General features: G+C 41.5%; 1 protein-coding gene across 2 annotated transcripts in view; it reads left to right on the top strand.

Moving 5' to 3' along the window:
• robo3 (roundabout, axon guidance receptor, homolog 3 (Drosophila)) overlaps positions 1-22,917 on the top strand; it is a 205,744-nt gene extending 182,827 nt beyond the window's left edge. The window contains exons 23-27 of one of the 2 annotated variants that reach the window (XM_057820223.1): positions 3,216-3,382; positions 3,578-3,685; positions 4,331-4,495; positions 11,364-11,515; positions 20,174-22,917. In XM_057820223.1, the coding sequence (XP_057676206.1) occupies positions 3,216-3,382; positions 3,578-3,685; positions 4,331-4,495; positions 11,364-11,515; positions 20,174-20,185 (604 nt within the window). In that variant the 3' untranslated portion in view covers positions 20,186-22,917. Of the gene's footprint in view, positions 1-3,212; positions 3,383-3,577; positions 3,686-4,330; positions 4,496-11,363; positions 11,516-20,173 lie in introns of both variants that reach the window. The other variant, XM_057820222.1, reaches the window with a different exon arrangement.
• The last annotated feature ends 202 nt before the right edge of the window (positions 22,918-23,119 follow it).

Below are 23,119 nucleotides of genomic sequence, written 5' to 3'. Positions count from 1 at the left end.
CACCTACTGGTGACGCAGCACCAGTAGCAATGTGGGGTTCAGTATCTTGCTCAAGGATAATTGGGCAAGTTCATCAGGGCGGAGAATGGAACCCACAACCTCTGGGTTGGGGGACAACTACTCCAACCACTGAGCCATGCCAGCCCCATTTTACATTTTACATGAAAACTGTATTTGTTCATGCTTTACAGTGGCATGAAAAAGTGTGGGCACCCGTGATCATGTTCAACATTTCCCTTTATAAATCATTGATTGTATCGATCAGCAATTTCAGTTAAATGCAGTAAGGAAAATAGGTATTTGAACGCCCTGTGATATTGCACTTAGAAATGATGGGCGGGTTGGAAATATTCATTGTAGGTGCTTGTCCACTGTGAGAGACGATCTTAAAAAAAAAAAAAAAAAAATCCCGAAATCACAATTTATGATTTTGTAACAATTTATTTGTATTATTCTGATGCAAATAATTGTTTGAACGCCTGTCTTTTAGCTAGAATTGTGAGCCTCAAAGACCTGTTAGTCGCCTTTTAAAAGTCCACCTCCACTCCAATTATTCTGCTAAATAAGTGGAGTGGGATTGAATTTCTTAGTCTGACTTTTTGACCTGTTCGAGGCGGTTAGCTGCATATTAACACTTGTCCACACCATACACCCCAAAGAGCTGTCCATAGACACCAGAGACTGTAGACCTCTACAAGGCTGGAAAGAGTTACGAGGCAATTGCCAAGCAGCTTGGCTATAATAAGATCCACTGTTGGAACAATTATTAAAAAATGGGAGATCGTAAACATGACATTCAATCTCACTCTGACTGAGGCTCTATGCAAGATCTACCTGGTAGGGTCTCAGTGATCCTAAGAATAGTGACGAATCAGCCAAGATCTACACAGGATGGGCTGGTTGATGACCTGAAAGGAGCTAGAACCACCATTTCCAAGGTTACTGCTTGTAATACACTAAGACGTCATGGTTTAAAATCATCCATGGCACGAAAGGTTCCCCTGCTTAAACCAGCAGAAGTCCAGCCCTGTTTTAAGTTTGCCAGTGACCATTTAAATGATCCAGAGGGGTCATGGGAGAAAGTCATGTGGTCATATGAGATCAAAATGGAACTTTTAAGTCTTAATTGCACTCATAGTGTTTGGGGGAAGAAGATTGATGAGTACCAGCTCAAGAACACCATCCCTACTTTGAAGCATGGGGGTGGTGGCTTCATGCTTTGGGGGTGTTTTCTGCACATGGGACTGGACGACTGCACTGTATTAAGGGGAGGATGGGCCATGTATTATAAGATTTTGGGGAATAACCTCCTTCCCTCAGTTAGAGCATTGAAAATGGGTAGTGACTGGGTGACAGCCAGAATAACCAAGGAGTGGCTTTGTAAAAAGCATATCAAAGTTCTGGAGGGACCTAGCCAGTCTCAAGATCTAAACCAAATAGAAAATCTTTAGAGGAAGCTCAAACTCCATGTTTCTCAGTGACAGCCCAGAAACCTGATAGATCTAGAGAAGATCTGTCTGGAGCAGTGGTGCAAAATCCTTGCTGCAATGTGTACAAAAGTGGTGAAAATTTACAGGAAACATGTCACTTCTATGTCTATGTCAATTGTAAACAAAGGCTACTGTACCAAATATTGACATTTATTTTCTCAGGTGTTCAAATACATATTTGCAGCAGTATAATACAAATAAATTGTTTTTAAAAAATCAGACACTGTTATTTCTGGATATTTTTTGGAGATTCTCTCACAGTGGACAGGCACCTACCATGAAAATTTCACACCCGCCCATCATTTCCAAGTGGGGGATCAAAAACACAGGGTCTTCAAATACAGTGGGGCAAATAAGTATTTAGTCAACCACTAATTGTGCAAGTTCTCCCACTTTAAAATATTAAGAGAGGCCTGTAATTGTCAACATGGTTAAACCTCAACCATGAGAGACAGAATGTGGAAAAACAAACCAGAAAATCACAGTTTGATTTTTAAATAATTTATTTGCAAATCATGGTGGAAAATAAGTATGATGTTTTCACCCCCATGCTTCACAGTGGGTATGGTGCAATTCAATATTCTTTTTCCTCCAAACACGAGAACCTGTGTTTTACCAAATAGTTCTATTTTGGTTTCATCTGACCATATCACATTCTCCCAGTCCTTTTCTGGATCATCCAAATGCTCTCTAGTGAACCACAGATGAGCCTGGACGTGTACTTTCTTCAGCAGGAGGACACGTCTGGCAGTACAGGATTTGAATCCCTGGCGGCGCATTGTGTTACTGATAGTAGCCTTTGTTACTGTGGTCCCAGGTCATTGAATAGGTCCCCCCGTGTGGTTCTGGGATTTTTGCTCCCCGTTCTTGTTATCATTTTGACGCCACGGGGTGAGGAGGGAGTTGAAAGTCAGTGTTGCCCAACGACAGCCCCAAAACATCACTGCTCTAGAGGAGATCTGCATGGAGGAATGGGCCAAAATACCAGCAACAGTGTGTGAAAAGCTTATGAAGAGTTAAAGAAAAAGTTTGGCCTCAGTTATTGCCAACAAAGGGTACATAACAAAGTATTGAGATGAACTTTTGGTATAGACCAAATACTTATTTTCCACCATGATTTGCAAATAAATTCTTTAAAAATCAAACAATGTGATTTTCTGTTTTTTTTTCACATTGTGTCTCTCATGGTTGAGGTTTACCCATGTTGACACTTACAGGCCTCTCTAATATTTTCAAATGGGAGAAATTTCACAATTAGTGGTTGACTAAATACTTATTTGCCCCACTGTACATACACTACCGTTCAAAAGTTTGGGGTCCAAGCGGTCTAAGCGACCCCAAAGTTTTTAAGTGTAGTGTATAATATTGGATTTTTCATTATGTACACTACGGTTCAAAAGTTTGAGGTCGCTTAGACCCCAAACTTTTGAACGGTAGTGTATTGTCCTCAATTCAAATGAATTATCGAATTCATTGACAACTCATTTATTAATCGATTTTAATCAATTACATGTTGCAGCCTTACTTTGTAGTACATTGGGGTGAAATAATTCACTAATTTCAAAACATGTTTTACCTTAGATGGATGTTTGGAATTTAATGTATCATACAAATTAAACCATGTAACGTAAAACCAGTTTGTTTCTCTATCATGATGAAATACAGTGTTTTTTTTTTTTTAGATTGTTTATTTACTCAGTTTTGTCAATGTTCTTTTTGCAGCAGAAGGTTACCAGTTTCGGTTGCACAGGCAACAAGTACAACACCCACCCAGTGCAGCCCCGCCTCTAGCCAACAGCATCTTGGCTCATTGGAGTTCGATCACCTTCAGTGTCAACGCTCTGTCCATGATCAGGGGCAGAATGAGGGAATCATCAATGCAACTTCATTAGGTAAAGTGACTTAACATAAAGCAACAGAGAAAACACATTAATAAGACCAACATAGTTTAGAACTGCAAATTCCCTACTTGTAATCAAGTGCAAGTAACAAAAAAAATCTGCCAGTCCTTTGGGTTTAAGGGTAAAATACATTTTACAAATATGATTTTTTTTTTTTTTTTTAAATTCTATCCTTGTCTCATTCAGGGCACAGCCGTCCATCCCCAGCAGATACATGCTCACCAACAAACCAAAAAGTTCGTGTAAAAAAGAAGTCTTCCAAGAGTGTTGTATACAGGAGAGAAATACAAGGAGGTATGATTTCTTTTATGAATGATGTAATGCAAACAAGCAATAAATTCGGTGTGTCACGGTGTGGGCTACCAGGTGAACAAGAAACAAGGCAGGTTGGAGCCACAATCAAGTGAGCAAAGGAAGCAAGGGAACTGGGGCAACACTTAAATAAGCCTTTATTTACCAAATCGTAGCAACCAAAATATCAGAAGAAATGAACTTTCTAAGTGCGGGGGCGTATGATGGAACACAGAACATAGCAGGACACCATTACATGGACAACGACCCAATAAGGAATGAACTAAACAGGGGAACCTACTGTATAATAATATGCAGTATATTGCTAAGCATTGTATGATGTTACTGAGCTTATTGTTTCATTGCTTTTGTCAACTTGCTGCAAAGGTAAACTGTTAAAAAGTTCTAATTTGCATTTTATATTTAGTTCGGTTCCAGTTACCCTGAAAGACATGTTAATAAATGTAAATCAGATAGCAGCAATTAATGAAGGTGTCCTTGTTTTCTTGAGATACTTTAATTAGGACCCAAAGTTCTAGGGCGGTATAATAAACAGCCAATATTGAAGCAGACAAAAGATACCAGCACAAACATTATTAAGTGTATTTATTTTTTTGTGCGTACTTTCATTCATAATTCTCTTTTTAGACCTGCCTCCACCTCCAGAACCGCCACCAGAGGAGGACAACTATCGGTCCCAGAGATGCACGGAAGCCAGTAAAGTTGCTAATGGCTCTTTATCCTCTCTGGAGAGGAGCGAATACAGCAGTGGCAGCCACCAACGCAAAGGCTCAAGGCAAAGACATGCTGAAAGTAAGTTTGTGATGTTTTTACTGCATCACTGTATTTCAGTGTGTGCCATAGATTAATCAAATTTGCTTTATCCACCTTTTAAATATATGTACAGTGGTACATCTACTTAAGAAATTAATTGGGTAAAACCGGAATAAGACAACAGATTCATTTGTTTAATTGACATGACATGTTTAATTGAAATGTTTGAGTAACTGTCAGGAATGAGCGGGCAGGCAGGTAGTGTGGACCCAAATGCAGGGAAACAAAAAAAAGGCAGCAAGGCAGTGAACTCAAAAAACGTTTTAATAATAACTAACAAAAATCACAAAGTACAAACAAAAGGACTATGGATCAACAAAACTTAAACGGATGGACAGGTACGCGAGGGCTTGGACGGGTCTTGACTTTGGTAAAGACAGACATAGACAGTTGCCATGTTTACATGGAGCCAAATATTCCAATTACAATCAGAATATTTGTTCAAACCGAATAAATGTATTCCATATAAACACCTCATTCGGAATGAACAGGCCCAAACTGAATGGAATTTCATTCCGATTCACAGGGGTGGAATATTCCTTTTCCCAAACCGATTAGAAGTAAAATTATATCATGTAAACAGGGAAGCGGAATGGTGTCTGGTTGTGTTCTTTCTGCGCATGCTCCGTACTGACGTGGTGACGTCACTCGGTGACGTAAGTAACGTCACTTGCAACATGGCTTCCAAGCACACGCACAGCGCACCCACACAACTTTTTAAATGAACGGCATATCATTCTGAAGTTTTATTTCCACTCGAAAAGTTAAAACAGCAGCTGATCTGACGATCGATCTACATGTTTTGCAACGTGACGCTTTGTTTTGATTAATCTGCGCATGTCAGACGGCAGTTGTCAAACGTCCTTTCGGAATAAAGGCAGTCACATGTAAACGCTGGATCGGAATAGATGAAGTGACATGTAAACAGCTGATGTGAAATTTCCATTCGGAATGATTTGAATCGGTATGAATAAAAGTCAGCATGTAAACGTGGCTAATGACGCAACAAGGAGTGACAAGAAACTGGGTCATTATATACGCAGACAAGGGGTAACGAGACGAGGAACAGCTGGGTAACACAGGTGGATGCAGATTGCAGGATACACTGGGAAAACACACACAGGTGAGAGCAATGGGTAATCACAGGGACAAGTCACACAAGGAGAAACCAAACACAAAACCTAACAGTACCCCCCCCCTCAAGGGACGGATCCCAGACGTCCCGAGGAATCAAAAAGTCAGAAGGTTGCTCGGCGGAGGGAGCAACACCAGCCCGTCACGGCCAGTCAGGCGGGCGTCCAGGACGCCAGACGTGGGCCGATCGCACGGGTCGATCGGGAGGGCGCCCGGGGCGCCAGACATTGGGTGACCGCACGGGCAGATCAGGCGGGTGTCCCAGACGAGGTAGTGCTCAGTCGTCCATACCGCCACGTTGTGGTAGGAAACGGGGAGCAGCAACGTCGGGGCGAGGGTCAGGAACAGAGTCGGAGTCGTCGTGCGGACCAGGAACGGAGTCAGAGTCGTCGTGCGGACCAGGAACAGAGTCGGAGTCGTGGTGCGGACCAGGAACAGAGTCGGAGTCGTCGTGCGGACTAGGAACAGAGTCGGAGTCGTCGTGCGGACCAGGAACAGAGTCGGAGTCGTCGTGCGGACCAGGAACAGAGTCGGAGTCGTCGTGCGGACCAGGAACAGAGTCGGAGTAGTCTGCTGGCGGAACAGCTTTTGGGTCGTCTGCTGGCGTGACAGCAGCGGAGTCGTCGTCGTCTGCTGGCGTGACAGCAGCGGTGTCGTCGTCGTCTGCTGGCGTGACAGCAGCGGAGTCGTCGTCGTCTGCTGGCGGGACAGCAGCGGAGTCGTCGTCGTCTGCTGGCGGAACAGCAGCGGAGTCGCAGGAGACTGCTGGCGGAACAGCAGCGGAGTCGCAGGAGTCTGCTGGCGGGACAGCAGCGGAGTCGCAGGAGTCTGCTGGCGGGACAGCAGCGGAGTTGCAGCAGTCTGCTGGCGGGACAGCAGCGGGGTCGCAGGAGTCTGCTGGCGGGACAGCAGCGGAGTCGCAGGAGACTGCTGGCGGGACAGCAGCGGTGTCACAGGAGACTGCTAGCAGAACAGCAGCGGAGTCGCAGGAGTCTGCTGGCGGGAGCACAAGACCGCGGGGAGTCGGCGCGGGAGCCACTTGACCGCGGGGAGTCGGCGCGGGGGCCACTTGACCGCGGGGAGTCGGCGCGGGAGCCACTTGACCGCGGGGAGTCGGCGCGGGAAGAACTTGACCGCGGGGAGCCGGCGCGGGAAGAACTTGACCGCGGGGAGCCGGCGCGGGAAGAACTTGACCGCGGGGAGCCGGCGCGGGAAGAACTTGACCGCGGGGAGCCGGCGCGGACGAGCACGCTGAGGCTTCCGGACGATGTTCTGTGGCAGACTGGGTGGCACATTACATGGTGGAGGAGGGTAGTAGGAACCACGGCCCTTACCTGGGCGCCCCCGCTGGCCACCACGCGGAGGTCCAGTGTAGATAGCCAAACGGGAACCCAGGTAAGGGTCCAGGGAAAAAGGCTGGGAAGGGGACGTGGTATGACTGAGGCGTGACAAAAACTGAGAGGGTGAAGAATAGGGCATGGCATCAAAATCTGGGTAGGAGTCGGTGTCAGAAAGAAAATCATATGAACTGTGATATTCTTCAAAATCAGAAAAATCGGAATCTAAAAAAACGTGGCGAGGCAGAACATAATCAGGGGAACGGGCGGATGAACGTCGGCGTGCACGCCGGTGCCGGATCTTTCCCGCTGGGTCCACAATTGGTTGCGTCATTATGTCAGGAATGAGCGGGCAGGCAGGTGGTGTGGACCCAAATGCAGGGAAACAAAAAAAAGGCAGCAAGGCAGTGAACTCAAAAAACGTTTTAATAATAACTAACAAAAATCACAAAGTACAAACAAAAGGACTATGGATCAACAAAACTTACTTAAACGGATGGACAGGTACGCGAGGGCTTGGACGGGTCTTAACTTTGGTAAAGACAGACATAGACAATGACGCAACAAGCAGTGACAAGAAACTGGGTCATTATATACGCAGACAAGGGGTAACGAGACGAGGAACAGCTGGGTAACACAGGTGGATGCAGATTGCAGGATACACTGGGAAAACACACAGAGGTGAGAGCAATGGGTAATAACAGGGACAAGTCACACAAGGAGAAACCAAACACAAAACCTAACAGTAACATTTGTTTCATTCCAGCTACCGAACCATTAATGCCTGTAGTGAAGTACATAATATAACAATGCAAAGGAAAAATATATATCTTAGCTTTCGAGTGAGGCTTCCTCTTAATTCACGAGATCGAAATGGCGTTGGTTCTTTGCAGAGTAATGTCTCGGTGGTTTCCTTTTCCTTAATCCAGAGGCAAAGTCGCTGCATCTCCTCAAAAACATCTTCGTTAGACAAAAACACGAGGAGACTTTTGCTCTTATGGCGAAGACATCGAGCTTGCTATACCAACAACAACAACACCGTCGCGCCAGTGCATGCCAACAAACTGCAACACCTGAATAGAAACGTCATCAACAATCTGCCAATAGGAGAGCAGAATCGCCCAACTGAATAATGATTGGAAAGATTATGACCAATAGGGCATCAGGATCTTATGGCACGTAATTTAAAAGCGGAAAACAGGAAGTACATACCTATCTTTTACAGTAGTGTACTGTATTTTTGCCTTTCATATCCTGAAATTTCTTATGTTGCAAGAGCCATTACAGGGTTTATGCGGGTCATTAAAAAACATTACTAGTCATTAAATGGATTTTGTCAAAATTCATGGCTTAAAAAGCATTAAACTAAATGTTAAAGGCATTAAAAATTATTTAAATTTGATGAGTTTTGGTATGGGTGTTTATTCTTCTTAGTTTTGCTTTCTTAATTTCTTAATCTTAATTTTAGAGCTGAAGGTAATACCCCAGGTAAAACCCTAATACCCATCAGCTGCTGGTGTTCCTTACCTAGCTCTCTTCCTTCCTGAGCCTTGTGTTCCACTGGAACAGAAGTTTCATCATGCTGTTTGTTGCCTTTAAGTTTCATTTGCATTTTCAGCGATTAAAAATATTCATTGTTTAACGGTTACGGTTTGTGTGTGTAAAACTATCTGGGGTTGGGCGTGGGTAGGGTAGCCAACTCCCGAAAAAGAAATAAGGGACACCTCATTGGTAGAGCGGGCCGGCCTGATAACTGTCAACCTTGAATTATTATTATTATTTTTTTTTTTAAATGTAAAAAGTTTTCTTTATTAACAATTATAATAATATAATAATTTTAATCAAATCTGAATTAATTACCAGTAGGTACATATTTGAGGGATTGTTGAGCACATGGAAAAACAATTATCAGCAATGTATTTTTAATGCAAATACACTAGAATAAAATTAACTTCTTTCCTAATTTAAAATAATAATCACAATTAAAAAATAAAAATAAAATAAAAGTTTAACCCTTAAGGTCCTGAGCCTTTTTTTGTACGCGTGTTTGTGTGTGTTTTTGGTTGTTTTGTTTTTGCAAAGGTTTTTACAGAGTGAAAACTAACTTGCAGGTATTTATATACATTTTTTTAACAGTTAAGGGGCGTTAAAAGTCCCCTCTGCAATAACATTTTCACAAACGATCACTCCAAATATAATGTTGAAATACAACTGAAATTGACAGAACATAAAAATAGAATGAAATTGGTGAAAAAAAAGCAGAACAACAAAACAAATGATTATTATTTTGAACATGCTTTTTCCTCTCGCTTCACTCAAACCTCCTATATCCCACACTCTTATCTTGTCTTCCGTTAGCGACAGTACCTCGACAAGAGATGAGTGAGATTTCGTATTTTCATTGTTCTGTCTGCTCATTGGTCAAAAAACAGGAGAATCCCTGCATATTATCGTATGGAACATACTAGTATTCGTTCGAAATAAGACACTATTTTCGATTTTCAAGATAATACGGGACCAAGCGCGTCCCTTGAAAGCTCAATACGGGATGCGCACTTTTGTTTCTGAATATGGGACGATTCCGTTTTAAAACACAAAACACTGTAAAAACACACACGATAAGACGCACCTGACTATAAGCCGCCACCCACCAAATTTGGCACGAAAACTGCATTTGTTAATAGATAAGCCGCACTGGACTATAAGCCGCAGCTGTCCTGACTGAATTATGGAATATTTACACCAAATGATAATAACCGGGAACACTTTATTTGACAGCGGCATCATACAACTGTCATAAGACCAAATGAACTACCATGAACCAAACCAATTGGCTGCAAAACTCCATTGCTTCAAGGAGCTTCATTTGGCTATCACTGCTCCCTTGCGGGAGACAGTCAACCTCCGCTGCCACATGCTGTCAGCGCTGTTGTTGTCTAACATGCCTCCTAGCATGCATTGCTGCGCTACAGAAGTAAATAACAATCAAAATTCATATTCTTTGCTAATTATTTCTTCAGTTACTGTTCCAGTTGTTTCATTAATTGCTAGTTATGGTATTTGGTAACGCCTTAGTGGCGTCATAAGACTGTCATTAACTCATTCACTCGCAGCCATTTTCACTGGTGCAACCCCCGTCGCTCCCGGGCGTTTTACTGGATTTTTACTGATTTTGCAAGATCCACAGAAAATTCTGTTATATTGCTATTTAAACACAAACAACCCACCAAAAGAAAGATTAGACTCTCTTCTTTCAGCAGGAAAAAAGTAAGTTCATATCTTTTTCCATTCTTTAGAAATCAGCATTAGAAAATAGCTTAGTTTGAGCAATGTTCCGATTTCTGATGAAAAAACAGAGATATTGAGCTTTTTGTGAAAGCATACATTTCAAACATAACTTTGACTTTAACACAGCTATTTTTTGCTTTAGTTACATCCCAAACATCTGAATAGTATTTTCCTTTTACAAAATAACATAAACAACAAGACAAATAGAGCTTTTGATGGCAAAGTAACTATTTATTTATACATAACTAACTGAGAGATGACGCTGTTGTGGCAGCGACAGTCGGGTAAACTTTTTCCCTCATTGCCGCCTGTCTCATAAAGATGGATTTTTTTTTTGTCTCTGCGGGGTCTGCTCGGCGAGCAGCACGGACTCAACGGCATCGTCCCCTGCACTGGTGGTCCCACTCGTTTTGTTCATTCGTCCCGCACCTGGCATCCCGGGCATCCTCTAGGTTGTTCTCCATTCGGTCGTCTTCCGTCGGCGCCCTGGCCGTGCGGCCCGGCCATTCGTTGCCGTTGAATCGGCTTGCGGGTCTTACCAAATTCGCTACTGCCCTCCAGTGGCCAGTTTTATTACTTTAAAATGAATTTTCAGCTTTGTGCTTTGGAGCTAAATGGAATCAGAACCCACAGGTCTCTTGTAAAAAAAAAAAAAAAAAAAAGCGTAAAAGACTTATAAATACGTCTTTGGGACACTGAAACAATTAAAAATAGAACATATTTATACGTTTTTGGGAGCAAATGAGTTAAACAATCGTAATTATGACATGAGAATGTCTTGAGCATTAATCAATGCTCATAACATGTATTTAGTGTTATCTGGCAAATTATCTCACTTTTGAATGGGTGTAAAAGATCCAAGCTACATAATTTTCCAGAGGATACTTAATGACATAAGCATTCAGTAATGCCCATGATAGCGTCATGACAAAATTTGATGGTCATATGATGTCTTTTTCATGTAACCTGGGATCAGTGTTGAAGGTTGCCAACCCTTGGTCTAACCACTCTTTAGCCATCTGAATCAATATACAAGTACTGTGCATATTGTATATTCTTCTATAAATATATCCTTCTCTGTTCTTTAGCTGCACATGGTGAGGAGGTGATGCTGTATGGTGGTAAACCCGGCTACGTTTCCAGGAACCAGATGTCCAGTAATTGCTCGACCACGGGAAGTTCCTCATCCCGGGGTTCAACAGGCTCCCGGGGGAACAGTGCGACCAAGAAAGGCAGCGAGGTTGGATACAGTTAAAATTTATTTAATAACTGAAGTAACTAGTTTAGTGTTTCCTGAACCTTTATTCAAATAAGCCACATATTTCACTTTGAAACAAAACTCATGCCACACTACTTAATAAAAACGTCACAACATGAACAAACATGTTAATTTGGTACCTTTGTCCATCAGGCAGAAAAGTATTTAAAATGTTTACATGCTGCAATTTGTCATTGACACACTGGTTGAGAATCAGTGATCTAGTTCAGTATGAGCACCAAAAATATCCAATCCCGCAACGTGCATGTGATGAATGTATCGTAAAGCAAACATGATATTTTACCAGCCACAAAATCATTTGCTACATCCTCTCATTCCCCTCTTTTTTAAGATGCTCACAGGCATTAATAGTATATCATATCTAATGCTGCATTCTTGTGGTGTCGTAATTATGTTAATTACAACTTGTTGAGTCGAAAATTGCATGTGAACCCCCTTCAAATCATATTTTCTACTGGAGAAAGGGTTTTTCATGCCGTCTCATGCTCTGGGAAAGATGATTTTCACCACTTACCCCACCTTACCTTACCACTTGCTAGTTGGTAATTACGAGTGAGTCCTGTTCATGTGGTGGTGTTGTCGTAGCAAAAAAAAAAAAAAAACTTCGTTTCGGTTTGTTGCACATCAGCATGCTGTCATTGGCATATACTGTAAACAATTCCATTTACGGGAGTGTTCTACTCAGACTGCCAACCAAGTGCTAACCCGTGTCTCTTCCACTATGTAAAACTAAAAATAATCGCAAACACTAGGTTAAAAAATGTATAGATGTGTACTCTGTTATTATACTGGCGTCAAAGAAAACAAAAAACGTTCAAATTGATGATAAATACTCTTAAAAAAAACCTTTCACAACTTCTTGTTCGCGCGCCGCCATTTTGAAAAAAGTTGATTCCATTTCGGATAGAGGTGTGCATCGGCACTGCCCTCACGATTCGATTCGATTACGATTCGGAGGGCCACGATTCGATTCGATTCGATTCAGAGGGCCACAATTCGATTCGGTTCGATTCGGCAATGCATCACGATGCATTAAAGCCTGGGATGCATTAAAATGCTAAAGCAAAGCATATTTTTCGTGAATCATGAGGCAACACAAGCGGTCAGACATTAAACAACTTTTTATAGGCTCTTGTGTCATTCCTGGTTGTAGTCAAATGAAAATAGTAATATATATATATATATAAAAAAAATATTTTAAAAACATCACAGCATTTAATTAGTGCTTTGAATGAGACCAGGGCTTTCTTTTTTTTTTTACACACACCGCATAAGTTTGGTCAAGTTTCCCACCAACCTCATAGAAGCCAAAACGTCTCCATATGCCTGCTTTCAATGTCTTTGGTGCGTCAATAATCTTTCGCACTCCCTCTTTCTCCGCTTCAGCCATTGTTGTTATGTCTTATCGCTCTGCTTTCTCGATTGGCACTGCGCAATTGCGCATGTCTGTGACGTTACTCCCGTGAGGAAGCAAATTTGGGTTCCTCGTCCCCCCTGCATTTCTTGTACAGTAGCTCCCTCTACAGGTAAACATGAGAATAATAATACAAATGGGGAAACCAAATCCATTGCATCACTGGAAGATTTTTGAACGGACTTATATATTTTAATATGTACTGAATCGATTCGGCTTGTTGCCCGCATCGAATCGCATCGTCCATGGCCCGCATCGGGATGCATCGCCGCATCGATTGTTGTTGACACCAGTAATTTCGGAAACTCGGGTATTATAATTGAAATCCCAGTTACCCAGTAAAAAAATAAAACTTGAACGTGCGTTCACATGCAATTTTCCACTCAAGTGACAAGTATTATTTACCATAATTACAACAATTGATCAGTTCCTCTAGTGACGCCACACATGAAGAAACACTGTTGTTTGACTACTCCTTAGAAAATGCTTTACTGTAAAAGCATTAACATTAAATGCACCCCCTGCAGGCTCCCTCGCTCTGTGTTTATGGCATAGCAAGCTGTGCCTTCTTAATGATAATCTTTGTGAGGCTACACTCTTGGTCACATATACAGTGCCTTGCAAAAGTATTCGGCCCCCTTGAATCTTGCAACCTTTCGCCACATTTTAGGCTTCAAACATAAAGATATGAAATTTAATTTTTTTGTCAAGAATCAACAACAAGTGGGACACAATCGTGAAGTGGAACAACATTTATTGGATAATTTAAACTTTTTTAACAAATAAAAAACTGAAAAGTGGGGTGTGCAATATTATTCGGCCCCTTTACTTTCAGTGCAGCAAACTCACTCCAGAAGTTCAGTGAGGATCTCTGAATGATCCAATGTTGTCCTAAATGACCGATGATGATAAATAGAATCCACCTGTGTGTAATCAAGTCTCTGTATAAATGCACCTGCTCTGTGATAGTCTCAGGGTTCTGTTTAAAGTGCAGAGAGCATTATGAAAACCAAGGAACACACCAGGCAGGTCCGAGATACTGTTGTGGAGAAGTTTAAAGCCGGATTTGGATACAAAAAGATTTCCCAAGCTTTAAACATCTCAAGGAGCACTGTGCAAGCCATCATATTGAAATGGAAGGCGCATCAGACCACTGCAAATCTACCAAGACCCGGCCGTCCTTCCAAACTTTCTTCTCAAACAAGGAGAAAACTGATCAGAGATGCAGCCAAGAGGCCCATGATTACCCTGGATGAACTGCAGAGATCTACAGCTGAGGTGGGAGAGTCTGTCCATAGGACAACAATCAGTCGTACACTGCACAAATCTGGCCTTTATGGAAGAGTGGCAAGAAGAAAGCCATTTCTCAAAGATATCCATAAAAAGTCTCGTTTAAAGTTTGCCACAAGCCACCTGGGAGACACACCAAACATGTGGAAGAAGGTGCTCTGGTCAGATGAAACCAAAATTGAACTCTTTGGCCACAATGCAAAACGATATGTTTGGCGTAAAAGCAACACAGCTCATCACCCTGAACACACCATCCCCACTGTCAAACATGGTGGTGGCAGCATCATGGTTTGGGCCTGCTATTCTTCAGCAGGGACAGGGAAGATGGTTAAAATTGACGGGAAGATGGATGCAGCCAAATACAGGAACATTCTGGAAGAAAACCTGTTGGTATCTGCACAAGACCTGAGACTGGGACGGAGATTTATCTTCCAACAGGACGATGATCCAAAAAATAAAGCCAAATCTACAATGGAATGGTTCAAAAATAAACGTATCCAGGTGTTAGAATGGCCAAGTCAAAGTCCAGACCTGAATCCAACCGAGAATCTGTGGAAAGAGCTGAAGACTGCTGTTCACAAACACTCTCCATCCAACCTCACTGAGCTCGAGCTGTTTTGCAAGGAAGAATGGGCAAGAATGTCAGTCTCTCGATGTGCAAAACTGATAGAAACATACCCCAAGCAACTTGCAGCTGTAATTTGAGCAAAAGGTGGACCCTACAAAGTATTAACGCAAGGGGGCCAAATAATATTGCACGCCCCACTTTTCAGTTTTTTATTTGTTAAAAAAGTTTAAATTATCCAATAAATTTTGTTCCACTTCACGATTGTGTCCCACTTGTTTTTGATTCTTGACAAAAAATTAAAATTTTATATCTTTATGTTTGAAGCCTGAAATGTGGCGAAAGTTTGCAAGGGTCAAGGGGGCTGAATACTTTTGCAAGGCACTGTAGCATATGCTATATTAAATACGCGTCGATAACAGTGGGCAGTCGAACATGGCATTGTGCATGACCAATTGTAAGTGCCGTAATTTTCAGACTGGTGCACTTTATATTCCATAAATTAGGGTAATCAATATTTTTTCACATTAAAATATATTGAGGCATATAAATTAGGGTAATCAATATTTTGTTCACATTAAAATACATTGAGACATAATCAGACTTATCATTCATTAATGTGGGATGTTGCTAAAACATAGACATTGTCCAGTCAACTTTTTACTGCTGCCTCGTTTACTTTAGATTAGGGCTGTCAAACGATTAAAATTTTTAATCGAGTTAATTACAGCTTAAAAATTAATTAATAGTAATTAATCGCAATTCAAACCATCTGTAAAATATGCCATATTTTTCTGTAAATTATTTTTGGAATGGAAAGATAAGACACAAGATGGATATATAAATTCAACAAACGGTACATAAGTACTGTATTTGTTTATTATAACAATAAATCAACAAGATGGCATTAACATTATTAACATTCTGTTAAAGCGATCCATGGATAGAAAGACTTGTAGCTCTTAAAAGATAAATGTTAGTTCAAGTTATAGAAATTTTATATTAAAACCCCTCTTAATGTTTTCGTTTTAATGAAATTTGTAAAATTTTCAATAAAAAAAATAAGCTAGTAGCCCACCATTGTTGATGTCAATAATTACACAATGCTCATTGGTGCTGAAGCCCATAAAATCAGTCGCACCCAAGCGCCAGCAGAGGCGACAAAACTCCAAAAAACACAACAAGTGGACATTGCACTGTGCTGTCATTTTAATCTGTTTGAGCGGGGCATGTGCGTTAATTGCGTTTAAATATTTTAACGTGATTAATTAAAAAAATTAATTACCACCCGTAAACGCGATAATTTTGACAGCCCTACTTCATATACTTCAAATTTTTTATTCACATGTGTGACAGGTATGTTAAATGTAAAAACAAAATTACTAAAACTATACGACATCATGCCATATCATTTTTGTGATATGATATGGTCCAGATTGATTTTCAACATGAGGTAAAGCTGTAATGCTGCGTTCACACTGAACTAAACATGCTCGCACTACACCCGTTGGCAAAAGCAGTTTTGTGTGAAAACAGACCTTACGTCGCCAGACGTCAAAACTTCTTCAAATAACTTATTTATTCAAAATGGTGACATCTCGTCGCCGTTCGCGAGGCTGCTTGACACCCTTCCATGCGCGATTACATTGGCCTTTTATGAGAACCCATCGAGCGACGAGCAAAAAATGCGGTTGGTGTGAACACAGCATAAGGGTTTGTGATGTAACCTGTGGTCTCACCATAAAGCGCCTTGTGAATGCAGGAACAAAAAAGCATAGCCCGTCAAAGGTCAATCTCCATTGAACCCAACACACATCTGGCAAAAGCATGAAGAAAATCAATTTAAAAGTAAACATCTTACCACACACACAGTCAGGACTTCACTATGTCTGCTGTTGCTTAGGCCATCCCCTGTGGAGCAGTGAGGAATATCTCACCCCTTTAGCGGACCTTTACTTCTCGCCTCTTTATGCCTTGCTGGGAACATGAAAGTGCAACTCTCTTTGCAATAAAGATTGGGGTGTTTCACTGGAAGCCTGGATTAGGTACCACCTTTATCCTCTTATGCCTGATAGTCTATTTTCTGTCCTTTGGCTCAGAGATGTGGCGGTTTTGGTGTCAATGTGCCAAACAATTTGACCAAAAAAAAAATTAATAGAACAAAAACAACAGTGTCATTGGACAGTTTTTATTTTTGTATCAGCTCATTTGCATGGTGTGGGGTTATTTTGCACTAAGCAACTTGCCCGAAGACACATGCCCCACCACTGGCATCACTCTGAACCCCATTATTTGAGAAGTACTGCTTTAACGCTGAGTTATACTTCTGCGGCAGACCCACGCCGCCAAGGCAGACCCGATTTACGACCCTTTGTCGTAGACTGTCGTACATCTCTAAAATTTTCTGACTTTGCCGGAGACGTGACGCAAATGGACTGTGAATGGTCCGCTCAGACTGTTGTTTCCGGTTCAGCGCAAAATCACCGCCATTTTCAAACATTGTTTTGCTACACACAAAAATGGACCAAGCAGACGAGAGTATCATCAAAGAGCATGTACGACGATTTCTGCAATGTCTCGTCAAGACATTATAAAGATTGCCAAATGGCAAGGGCAGCGATTGCATAAAATAATGGAAGAACCACCGAGACAAGTATGTGTGTGTTCGGAAGCGAACACTTCAAAAACTGCCGGCTTTTTATCACTTTGTCGTATTTTCGGTTGGTGCACTTCATCATTTATTGTGTACATATGTTTGTTGGGAGTCTGTGACCTATTTACATTTCATACTTCAAGTATATGAAGAAAAAAGCACAGGTTTGGTGTCAAGAGAGTTATTTTGATGTATAATTTTCAACTACAGACAGTTCACACACTTGATACATCATCACTGATTGAGAGTGCCTCGGTGCTTTTATGATAACTGATAGGGGGGAGGAAAGGAGAGGAGTCGATAATGGCTTTCCCCACTTTATTGCGGCAACAATAAAATAAACAAATAACAAAATAAAAGCTGGCCGCCGCAACATGCGACCGCTGACTTTCGCTTTCTCCCGTTCCTTCCAGTCGCTTCCCGCTCGATCACCGCTCCCCAGTCTGATCGCCTCTTAAAGGATCTTCACATAGTTACGGACATTACAGCATGATCAACATTTGTTGTTCAATGTTGATGAGCTGAAGATCCACATTGAAGCATTCAATCTCCTTTGGCATTATTGTGTAACCGGAAGAAAACTAGAGGAAGTCGACAAGAGTCCCCCCAAACCGTACAAACACAACGCTACACCCTTCTAGTGGCGTGGCGGTGAATTACAGAGCAACGCGTTCCCTTGCCGCAGAACTATCGAATGCTCATTGACACAGTAGTAGCTTCGCCGTCACCACATCGCAGAAGCATAACTCAGGCTGTTTATTTGACTGGGGACATAAAGTATGAACAGAAGTTTACATACTGAACAGAAAAGGTTTTGGCCAAGACACCCGGAGACGACTTCTTGATCCACAGGTTTTTTTCTGAACGAGTCCTATAGCAGAGGTGCCTGCGTCGTCGTAGCATTTTGTTCTGTGGGCTTCACAGCCAATGAAACCTTGATAAATGTGCTTTCTTGGAAGTTTGGGACACCTGAAAAATGGGTGTCACACCTCCAGATGATAAGCTAAATGAGATATCAATGTACGTTTGTGTGGAACTGTAGTTCACAAAAACAACAAAAAAACTATTCTGTTCTTGCCGAAACTAGTGCCGCTCTTTACAATCTCTAGTCCTCATTAGAAAAATAATAGCTATTTTCTTGTGAAACAAGTTGAATCAATCCAGTCGAGCAGGTTGAGACTTCGCAACGACGAAGCTGAGCGAAGTTGCTCCCGGCCGGATTAAACGGCGACTGGCAGATTGGGTGTGGAAGTCGTGGAAAAATTTGACAAGAGGAGGAAGTGGTCGTGCCATTAAATTATTGTACTAAACCACAGCAAATGCACATGTATGCATTTAAATACTATTTTATTTGTGTAGTGCTCGCTTGCCTAACCTCCGAACTACTCACACACGGGCTCAAATGCACTCTACTTGATGTGACATGGGACGAGAAGCAACGTTGCGTCTCGACGTGTTTTGATTGCAACATCACAAGAGGACTACGGTTCTTCACACTATTCGTTTGTAAACTTTCGGTCTTTGACCAAAAATGCAGTTTTAGCTATTTTTGGCCCAGTGAAGATGGGGTACTGCTGACCTCGACTCGTGATGTTGTCAGTCGGTGGGGAGAATACTTCGAAGACCTCCTGAATTCTACCTACGCGCCTTCCTTTGAGGAAGCAGAGCAGAGTCTGGGGACTCCGAGGTGGGCTCTCCGATCTCTGGGGTTGAAGTCACTGAGGTGGTTGGAAAGCTCCTCGATAGCAAGGCCCCGGGGGTCGATGAGATCCGCCTTGAGTTCCTAAAGCCTCTGGTTGAGGGTGTCTGGTTTGGTGACCTCAGCATTGCATCTTTGCTTTCTGCAGATGATGTGGTGCTGTTGGCTTCATCAAGCCATGACCTTCAACTCTCATTGGAGCGGTTCGCAGTCGAGTGTGAAGCTGTGGGGATGGAGATCAGCACCTCCAAATACGAGACCATGGTCTTCAGTCGGAAAAGGGTGGCGTGCCCTCTGCGGGTCGGGGATGAGATCCTGTCCCAAGTGGAGTTCAAGTATCTTGTGGTCTTGTTCACAAGTGAGGGTAGGAGGGAGCGGGAGATCGACAGGGGGATCGGTGCAGCGTTTGCAGTAATGCGGACTCTGCACTGGTCCGTAGTGGTGAAGAAGGACCTGAGCCGAAAGGCGAAGCTCTCAATATAGCAGTCGATCTACGTTCCTACCCTCACCCATAGTCATGAGCTGTGGGTCGAGACTAAAAGAACAAGATCCCGGATACAAGCGGCTGAAATGAGTTTCCTCCGCAGGGTGTCCGGGCTCTCCCTTAGAGTTGGGTGAGAAGCTTGGTCATCCGGGAGGGACTCTGTGTCGAGTGGCTCGCGCATCTGGTTTGGATGCCTTCTGGACGCCTCCCCGGAGAGGTGTTCCGGGCATGTTCCACCGTCGAGAGGCCCCGGGTACAACCCAGGACACATTGGAGAGATTATGTCTCTCGGCTGGCCTGGGAATGCCTTGGGATCCCACCAGAGGATTGGTTGAAGTGGCTGGAAGTCTGTTAAAGCTGCTGCCCGCGCGCCCAAACCCCAAAGCAAGCAGAAGATGAGGGATGGAGGGAGGGATATATATTTTGGGCGCCGAATTTTCTGTCACATCGATAGTACATACACATTCCAAAATGTGATGCTGTAGGAATTCATTATTTTTCTCGTTTCTTTCAGGAAACTAGATAAGGCCATCTGCGAAGAGACGTTAACCCCTGATGCCTCCATTGCTCACCATCTTTCAACTATCGACAGAGTGAGCCAATGGGACTCATGTCATTGTTGTGAAAGAACAATAACAGACTTATCGTTTTTTTGTGTTTTGTTTTACCGTGATTATGAGCTATTCAGTTCATTTGATTTGTAAATACCTGTGTCTATAATGTTGTGTTCTTGGTTTTAGATACAGGGAAAGAGACCTATATTGTATTTATGTGTACTGAAAATAAAAATCTGGTTTAAAAATGGGTCCATTACAAATAAAAAGCCCATTTTCTCTGAATGTGCCAACGTTTTTGCTCAAAATGTAAAGTATTTTTTTTTTTCTTTTTAAGCGTTAACTACTGTTGCACTCTTGTTATGATGACCAAACAATAAAAAATATCAAGCACAAGGAAATGCCAAAATGTGCAGGTTTTTTCTCCTGCAAGAATGCTCAAGGGTCCATTTCACAAAGCAGATTTAGTGAAAACTCAGTCTATTTGTTGGCAGGTTTCAATTGCACAGCGTATAACGGCACAGCACACGATGTTGCTCTTTGTCATGTGTTCATTAAAAGGCACACACGCTTTTATTTAGCACATCAACACACCTGAAATGCATTCACTAATATGATCAGGTGACACAAGCTAGTTGATTGTTATAGCAATAAATCAACAGAATGTGAACACCCTACTCAACACTATTAACTTTGCAAGAAGGGATTTTTTTTTTTTTTGGTTACACAAAGGAAGGTTAATCAAACTCAGTGGTGGAATGTAACAAAGTAAAACTCCTTCATTACTGTACTTAAGTACAGGTAGTTCTTGGGTTATGAACGAGTTCTGTTCCTATGTCAGCGACGTAACCCGAATTTCCGCGTAAATTGGAATTGAAATACCCCGAAATCCCTAACTATCCAAAAATTCCAAAAGTATTGTGCTGTATTTTGTTTAATGCTGGAGGATACACTGCCCTCTGGTGGCAACGTTGGGTCTGGCTGGACTGTTGCCTTATGACTGAGGAGCAGACTCTCTTCTGGCATGGATAAAGGACAGCTGCACTCTGGTTTGGTCCACATAAGGCTGTAAGTTGTTTCAGCTAATATATGTTTGTGTATGCATTTGTAATTAGATTTAGACCTACATTTTACTGCGGTGTGTGTGAGCGATTTTTTATGAGAATTGTAAAGACGTTAGCATTCATAGCATTATAACTAGCGGACTTTTGTTAAGCAAGTTAGGTTAATCTATTAAATTTACATATTGATCAGACTAGATGGATTTTTTTTATTGTTAAAATGCAAGTCATTTTGAACATAAATGTACATATGTGTGTCACGGCTTTACAAATTGTGAAAAGTGAAGTCAAAATCTTCAAAAACCACACTTGCCTTGTTTGCTGTCTGTCACCTTGTTTGCTGTCTGTCAAGCTGAATAACTTCACATTGAGAAAGGACAGAATGCGTCATACTATTTTTTTTTTTTTAAATGTGATTTTGTGAGGTACAATAATGTACTGTTTATGCGACTAAAAAAAAAAAAAAAAACACTAGAGACAAAATGGCGGACGAGACTCCAGCGTCGTCAAGTCAAAATCAAGTACGTTGTAACCTGGGGACTTCCTGTACATTTTTGTGTATGTTTACTTTACTTGAGTACAAATATAAGGTGGTACTTTTTACTCCACTACTTTTTCAAATTGTCACCTGTGTTACACATTACTTTTGTTTGTTGTTGTTGTTTTTTTTTTATCCTATTGTGAATTGATAGTTCTTGTCCTAAGGCTCCAGTGCAATCGATGAGCCCCGTGCATATGAACCGTACCTGAGCACTAGAGGCACCAACACAAGTACAAGCAAGATTAGGCAGGTGAACAAAATATTAATAAAAAAATTTGGTGAGAGGAGCACGCCTTCAGACAAGCACTCTTGTACAGTAGGTGGCGTTATGCACCTGACAATTGCTTGCAATCTGCCATTAAGCTAAATATTTTAGTTTTTTGAGCTTGTTAAGCTACTGTTTACAGTGCAGTCAATTTTATTGCTTGTTTTTTCCATCCTGCACAGTTTTAAATCGAGCAGTCAATGAATTTTCTGGTTCTTTGAATATTGGCTCAGATCTCTGTGTGATTTATCACATTTTTGTATCGGGAGAAAATACTTTTACTTTTTACAGCAAGTACTTTTGTACTTGAGAACATTTTTTTCTGAGATACTTTTCTTTTGTCCCTGTATCTGTACTTTTACTTAAGTTAAAAAAAAAAAATGCGAGTACTTCATCCACCACTGATCAAACCTGAGAAAGAAGCCTATTTAAATAACAGGTGTAAACAGAACTGTGTCTTTTAATCTGGCAACAAAGTTTCTGTTTCTCACTTGGTCAGAAGCAGGATTTACTCTATTAATAAACGTTATCCATTGTCTCCAAGTTCCAACAACTTTAAAGCCACTTGCTAATTCATTTCCTCATTAGGTCAGCAGTTAAGGAAGTCCTGTTAAGGCATCTGCCATTTCAAATATATTTTTTCTATACATAAATCAGAGTCAGCACTGAAAAAGACTGAACTTTTTTGACGGCGGTTGCTCAAAATATTTTATCTTAAACCAGATATTTTCATTATGTTGAGTGTCAGTCAAAAAAAATAAATCTGGCTTCAGACACTCTAAATATTAATAATGTTTATACAGTGGGTTAAATAAGTATTTAATCAACCACTAATTGTGCAAGTTCCCCCACTTGAAAATATTAGAGAGGCCTGTAATTGTCAACATTGGTAAACCTAACCATGAGAGACAGAATGTGGAAAAAAAATCAGAAAATCACATTGTTTGATTTTTAAAGAATTTATTTCCAAATTAGAGTGGAAAATAAGTATTTGATCAATACCAAAAGTTAATAAGAATACATTTTATTTATAACACAC

Source organism: Corythoichthys intestinalis, chromosome 18, assembly GCF_030265065.1.
Source record: "Corythoichthys intestinalis isolate RoL2023-P3 chromosome 18, ASM3026506v1, whole genome shotgun sequence".
In the NCBI taxonomy this organism is placed as follows: Eukaryota; Metazoa; Chordata; class Actinopteri; order Syngnathiformes; family Syngnathidae; genus Corythoichthys; species Corythoichthys intestinalis.
Note: the sequence above shows the minus strand (reverse complement) of the source record. Positions and strands in the feature narration are given on the sequence as shown.